Source organism: Gorilla gorilla, chromosome 20, assembly GCF_029281585.2.
Source record: "Gorilla gorilla gorilla isolate KB3781 chromosome 20, NHGRI_mGorGor1-v2.1_pri, whole genome shotgun sequence".
NCBI classification, from domain to species: domain Eukaryota; kingdom Metazoa; phylum Chordata; class Mammalia; order Primates; family Hominidae; genus Gorilla; species Gorilla gorilla.
The window spans coordinates 64,952,867-64,960,164 of record NC_073244.2 but is presented as its reverse complement, the minus strand read 5'-3'; the positions used below and the strand labels follow the sequence as shown (position 1 = coordinate 64,960,164).

Sequence of the window (7,298 nt, the reverse complement as noted above, 5' to 3'; positions counted from 1 at the left end):
GCCACGCCCAGCTAATTTTGTATTTTTAGTAGAGACAGGGTTTCTCCATGTTGGTCAGGCTGGTCTCGAGCTCCCGACCTCAGGTGATCTGCCTGCCTCAGTCTCCCAAAGTGTTGGGATTACAGGCGTGAGCCACCACACCTGGCTGGGGAGATGCTTCTTATGAGAATTTTACATGATTATTCATGAAGGGGCCATGCAGGGGCGTTACTAGTAAGCATGTTTTGGGAAGTGGTCTGGGCACACATGTGCCGTGTCATTTGGATCTAAAGTCTAACAAGGAATATCTGGTTAAAAAATAAAATCTCCACACAGGTGTGTGGTTTTTTTTATTATTTTAATGAGCAAAATAGTATATTAGGGTGAATTATTAGGGAAGTATACATGCTTCTTAGTGGGGAATAGCTCCTACCTTTTTAACCTCTGGCTAGGACTTGATAAGTTCCCTTCTGGAACAGAGGAATGCAGCCACAAGGTCAGGTGTAGCCAGTGTAGCCACGCTCCTCCTTTTGCTGACTCAGCATGCAGCGTTTCCAAGGAGGCCATCAGTGGGCTGCATTTCTAAAGATTCCTTTCCCAGGGGCTTCCTTGCCTGCTCTTGTCTGGCTACCTGCCTACCCTAACAGTATTCCCCCTCAAGAGTTGGAGACCCTGAAAAGCTTTGGGCATAAGGACGTCGTGGGTCTTCTGTAACTACTTCCTGCTGACGTGGGACGAAGAAGTCATCAGGGTCTCCCTCTCTTGCTCTCTGTCAGGGAAGGAGCCCCTCTGTAGTTGCAGAATCTTTGCCCGCTGGCATCCAAGGGAGAGATGTACTTGTAGGTGCTGGGACCTCCAAGGAAGATTGGATGATCCCTTTCCATTTTTAGGGGCTCTGTGTGAAATTGCCGTATCCTGGAAGAGACATATTTAATTAGTGAATTATAGAGACAAGGGCCAAAGAGGAGAAAGAAGGCTATAAGTGCAGCTGGTCCCAGTAAAGGGACAAACCATGTGAGGGAGGGGAGGGCAGACTTCACAGCCTCCCAAATGGACCCTGCTGAATCACCTTTTCCAAAGTCATGGAGCCACGTAGCCTCATCATAGATCTTTTTTATATCCTCCTCTATCGCCCCACTGTTATTGACGTAAACGCAACAGGATTTATTGATCACTGCACAGACTCCACCCTGCTCTGCTAAGAGGTAATCTAAGGCCAATCTGTTGTCCATGACTACATTTGCTAGAGAATCTATGGAGGCCTTGAGTTTAGAGATGCTATCTCTGGTACTCTTAGCTATGTTTTCTATTTGTCTGGAGAGATTTCTGAGGGTGACATCATGATAAGTGAACCCTCCCCATGGGGCGATCATTCCTATGGCCGCTCCCATCCCTGCCAGTATTAGACCCAGGGCTCTTTTCTGTCTGGGTTGGGTGGTGTTATAGATGGTCACACCTATCCCCCGTGGTCCCAAAAGTCCCACAGCACATTCTCCCGTATGTTGGATATTATTAATGCAAGTATAGAGGTTTGCCACAGCGGGGGTTGAATAAGTTATCTTAGGACTTCCATCAAAGGGCAGTTTTTTTTTTGTGGCCCACATAAAAATACATAGCCAGGAGGGGTACAGGCCCACCGGGGGATGTGGCTGTCGAACCACTTGTGTAACTGCGATTTCCACCCTGCTGGAAGAGTTTGATTGCATGCAGGGGATAGAGGCCCTCCCAGGGGAACAGTAGTTTTTGGCCATGTGGGGACAGTGTGTGCCTTGGGAAGCGAATATAGAACCCTCCATGTGATTAGCTCTTTTCCTTCCCAAGCTGCACAGTGGTTTCGGGGTGACTTGTCTCGATAATCGTTCATTTGTTTAGCTGGACACCAGTGAGTCAAGTTAGGGTGGCAGCCTGCTGGGGAGAAGCTCATGGGATGGATGGTGGGACTGGGGAATCCCTCCTCAGAGGTGTTCTTCCTGTCACAGTGTCCTTCAGGGCATGGACAACAGGTTTGGTTTAGAGAAGAGCAGTTGTAGAAATAGAAAGAAGTTTTAGAGCTTTGATTGAAAGGTGGAGTGAGATCCAGGCAGGGGACTTGGTGCGCTGAGTTAGCAAGCGAAACCTGGAGCGGAACAGATTTATGTTGGCCTTCAGGGATTCCTGAACCAAATGTTAGGTTTAAAGAAAAATTTCTTACCAAAATATATTGGTAAGATGAGGACCTGGTGATGAAGTTGTGGCAGATCCAACAGTTGCTTAGATGGTTTCCCGAAGCAATTATTTTGGAAAAACTGACAAGGGAATTTTCATTCCACTGTGCCTGTGAGAGTAGGGGCATGGGAAGGAGGGAAAGATAAAGGAAAAGGAATTTCTCTGTCATAGCTGATTCTCCCTTAAGCTTTGTGAAAGCAAAAGGAAAGTGCTGAAAATAGGAGAGACAAATAATGAAATGGTTCGATGGAGTGTTTAGTGAGAAATCAGGCTGTTATCGGGACTTCAGGTGGCATGCCAGTGTGGGTCAAAATAAGGAGAACCAACGCCACCGCAACCAAGATTCCCCGTACTGAGAGACCTTTTTTTGAGGTGAAAGGAGAGAAGGCTTTACTTATCTTTTCACTTGAAGAGGAATTGGAAGCTCTCCAGTGGCTGGCTCATGAGACTACTCAGATGCTGATTCTGTTGTTGGTTCTTCGGGACCTTCTCACAGTTTTACTCAGGAGTGATGTATCCAACTAGAGATTCCAAAAACTTTGATAGCTGTCGGGGTAGAAAGTAATAAAGGGGCCTTTCCATAAAGGAGAGACCCAGGCTAGTTGAGACCCGGGTGACCCATCTCTCCAGGTTTTGATGAGGACTTGTGACCCTGGCTAGTATAAGGGTTGATTACTGGAGGGGTCAGTGGCAGGCAGTACCTTTTGCTCAAACTCCTGGATGGCTTGTTGAAATTGGGCCAGTGATGTTATGTATTTGATTAATTGGGTAACTTCTGGATCTAACATTAGGTCTGCATGTAGGAAGGCATAAGTAATATTAGGGGTGATGCTCAGAGCAGTGCTATGGACAGGAGTTCTAACCGTGGCGAGGAGGTTTCCTGGCACACTTTGTTCAGGGTCCTTTTAATAGTTTGATTAGCGCTTTCTACCTTGCCAGAGGAATGTGTTCTCCAGGAGTGCTAGGAGTACTTTATTTCTAGGGCTTTTGTCGCTAATTAAAGGGTGCATGAAATAAAAACTGGGCCGTTGTCACTTTGTAAACACAAACTAAACCCACACTGAGGGATGATTTTTTTTTTTCTTTTTGTTTCTGAGACGGAGTCTCACTCTGTTGCCCAGGCTGGAGTGCAGTGGCACAATCTCAGCTCACCACAAGCTCCGCCTCCCGGGTTCACACCATTCTTCTGCCTCAGCCTCCTGAGTAGCTGGGACTACAGGCGCCCACCACCACGCCTGGCTAATTTTTTCTATTTTTTAGTAGAGACAGGATTTCATTGTGTTAGCCAGGATGGTCTCAATTCCCTGACCTCGTGATCTGCCTGCCTCGGCCTCCCCAAGTGCTGAGATTACAGACGTGAGCCACCACACCCGGCTGGGATGATTTTTTTTTTTTTTTTTAAGAAGTACCTTGGCTACTTCCTGGGCCTTTTCTGTTCTTATAGGAAAGGCTTTAACCCACCCAATAAAGGTGTCCACAAACACCAGAAGGCATTTATAGCCTCTACAGGCTGGCAATTGAGTGAAATACATCCATCCGTCTTTCCCTGGGTAAGCTTCCTGATGCTGAACTGGCTCAACTAAGCAGGACAGAGAGCTGCATTGGCTCTGGCCGGTTGTCCTGGGGCACAAGGAGGCAAGGCTATGCGTTTGAGGCCAACCTGGGCAACATTGAACAAAAAAAAAAAATTTGGCTGGGCACGGTGGCTCATGCCTGTAATCCCAGCACTTTGGGAGGCCAAGGCAGGCGGATTACTTGAGGTTGGGAGTTCAAGACCAGCCTGACCAGCATGGAGAAACCCCATCTCTACTAAAAATACAAAAAAAAAAAATGTTTTTTTGGTCTTTTTTTGGTGGCACCTGCCTGTAATCCCAGCTACTCAGGAGGCTGAGGCAGGAGAATCGCTTGAACTTGGGAGGGACAGATTGCGATGAGCTGAGATCACGCCGTTGCACTCCAGCCTGGGTACTAAGAGTGAAACTTTGACTCAAAAAAAAAAAAAAAAAAAAAAAAAGCAGGGCAGCGTAGGGCCCTGGGGGCTATTACAGGCACCAGATGCACAGGCGTTAAAGACCTGACAAATAGTCTAGTAGAGCCCTTTCCTGGAAAAGAGGTTTTTGCACATGTGCTGGAGATGATGTCTCCCAAAGTGACATGACTCATGGAGTGCTCTCACAAGTTTTTACTGGAGGGCCTAGGAAAGTGGAGAATTCCTCCCACTGTATACCACACCTCAGGTTCTTGGGTAGATTCATATTTGATAGCCCATTCCTTTTCCTCTTGGGTTTTTGTGGGTGGGTAAGGTGTTGGGTAAAGTTGGGTTAAGGGCCATGAGGAGTTCCCTACAGGGTAGTGGTCCTGGCTGTTTGATCCACCCTCCTGTTTTGCTGGGCATTTTCTCCCTGGTCCTTTGGTGTCCCTGGCCATGGACTACAGCTATTTCCTGTGATAGGTGTACAGCTTAGAGCAGGGCCAGGATCTGTGGTCCACATTCCGTAGGGGTATCTTTTGCTGGTAAAAATCCCTGTTCCTTCCAGATGGCCACATGAGCATGGAGTCCTGAGAAGGCATATTTTGAATCTGTATAAATTGTAGCTGTTGGGTTTTTCCCTATTTCTATGGCTCTAGTTAAGGAAATGAGCTCTGCTAGCTGTGCCAACGTTCTTGGAGGAAGGGATTTGGCTTCTATAATGTCAAATAGAGACACTATTGCATAACTGCATGTGTCACTCCATGTTGGATGAAACTGCCGCCATCAGAAAACCAGAGTTAATCAGGGTTCAGTAGTGGAGAACCCTTTAAATGTTTTCTACCAGCAGAGTAGATTTCCTGTGTTGCAGGGAGAGTTACAGACTTTAACAGGCCGTGTCTAAGGAATGGGTTAATGATAGGCTCAAGTCCTTCCGTCGCCTCTGGCCATAGCAAGTATTGTTTCTTATGAAAGAAGTGGAAGGTTTTCTTAGCTGGATTTTGACTGGGACTGCAGTTATTGCCCTTCCTAGTGTATCAAAGCCCATATCTCAGGGTTATTTGTGATTCCAGATCAAGATAATTCACCAATGTCATGGGTGAGTCTTCCAAAAAAAAAAAAAAAAGAAAGCCTTTCAGGGAAGTTCAGGTAAATGTGAAGCGTGCTCCTAGTTTGGAGAGTATATCCCTGCCCTAAAGACGTATGGGACATTCAGACATTATCAGGAACTCATGGGAAAAGATTAATTGGTCTTTTAACAGTAAAGAAGGTGTAAATCTTAGGAAGAGATGCCATTTACCCTGATTACCTGACAGAGGAAAGTTGCCTAGAGAAGGGGGTCAGCACCGAGCAGGCTGCTCTCAAATCAAATAGAAAATGTATTGTCCTACCTGCTACATCCAGAGTTGCCCTGGGCTCCATCCCTTTGATGATGATGTCACATCTGGGAGCTGGCCAAGGCAGAGGGCACCCTCAGCTCAAAGCCGTCATTGGCTCAGGGGCCCTTTTGGCTCTCGGGACAGTTCTCTTTCCAGTACCTGAGCTTACGGCAGAGGGGACAGGCCATGCAGGGCTTTTCCCCCTTTGGCCCATAGGGGCAGTTTGCCTTCCAATGGCCCGGCTTCCCGCACTGATAGCAGTTCCCTGGGAGGGTATCCTTAGGGCAACCTGGAGGGGGCTGGTGGACTTGCAAAGCAGCTAGTAATTGAGCCTGCCTCTCTTCTTTCTGTCTTTCCTTCCTCTCAGCCCTGTCCCTCTCATCCTGGTCTCGGTTATAAAACACTGAGGAAGCGAATTTGAGGATTTCTGACATGGGGGCTCTGGTTCCCAAAGCCAGCATTCGCAGTTTTCTCCTAATGTCTGGGGCAGCTTGTGTGAGGAAGTGATCCTTTAGGACTAGTTGTCCTTCTGGGGATCTCGGGTCTAGGTTGGTATGTTTGATAAGAGTTTCCTGGAGCCTTTCGAGAAAGGCCGTGGGATTTTCATGTGGCCCTTGGTCGATGGTTGCTAACTTATTATAATTGACAGGCTTGACTTGACTCCTTTTCATTCCCTCTATCAGGCATAGGAGCATATGATTTCTGGCGCAGATTCCTGCCGGGGTATCGTAGTCCCAGTTGGGGTCCTGCAGGGGGACAGCTGTAGCTCCCACGGGGTAGTTGGCATCTGCCAAGTGTAGCTCATCCCCGCATTGACGTGCTGCCTCCCAAATTGTCTGTCTTTCTTCCAGAGACAGGGTTTGTCCTAGGAGGATGGCGACATCCTTCCAGGTTAGTTCAAAAGTGAGGGTTAATTTACGGAAGCCCTCCAGGAATTTTCCCGGATTCTCTGAGAATTTTCCCAGGCCTTCCTTAACTTGGGACAAGTCCTGCATGGAAAAGGGGACCTGGACTTGGACTGGTCCTATTGGTCGGCTCACCACTGGTAGCAGGCAGATTCCAGAGCGGGGGCCTGAGGGCCTAGTGTAGGTTGAGGCTGACCCAAGAAGGCTAAGAGTGTGATACAAGGAGGAAGGAGCTGGGGGTGCTTGCTCTTTCTCTTTGGTCTCAGGAAGAGGAGGTTGAGGTGGGTTGACCAGGAAATCATTGAAGCCTCCTGGTTGAGGTCTCTGGAGTGGACGACTGAGGATAGCTAAAAGGGCAGGATCTATCTTGCAGCCTTTACAAAAATCGGGGTTTTCCCTCAAGATCATGAAGGTTTGCACATAAGGGACCTCTGACCATTTGCGCTGTTGTCGGCAGTAGATGTCAAGCTGGAGTATGGTATTAACATTTAAGCTTCCCCCCACTGGCCAGGCTTCCTGCCCTTCTAGTTCATATTTTGGCCAAACTGTATTGCAAAGAAAAACCAATCTTTTTCGTTTCAATGCCTGGGGATCAAACTTATCCCAGTTTCTAAGGATGCATCCGAGAGGGGAATCCCGGGATACGGAGCTCTGGTTACCCATCTGAAAGAGAAGACAGGAAAGAACATAGGATAGAGAAGGCATCTCTCCACCTATTGGGTGCCTCAGGAAGGTGAGGCATTCCACACCTTGGCCTAGGTGAAGTGTCCATGCCTCTATTTATAGGGATGATGGGTTCTTCACCCTGGGGCCCCAGAATTAGCTAGCCTTAGCATCTGCACCATCCATTGTCTCCCTGTA

At 47.8% G+C, this 7,298-nt stretch overlaps 1 protein-coding gene across 1 annotated transcript; it reads right to left on the bottom strand.

Annotated features, from left to right (window-relative positions):
- Nucleotides 1-368: 368 nt before the first annotated feature.
- On the bottom strand, nucleotides 369-2,490 carry LOC115931655 (endogenous retrovirus group V member 1 Env polyprotein). Its single transcript, XM_031004645.3, is given in 2 exon segments — nucleotides 369-1,567; nucleotides 1,570-2,490. Coding segments are annotated over 2 exon segments (1,626 nt in total). The 5' UTR covers nucleotides 2,354-2,490; the 3' UTR covers nucleotides 369-725.
- Nucleotides 2,491-7,298: the final 4,808 nt, after the last annotated feature.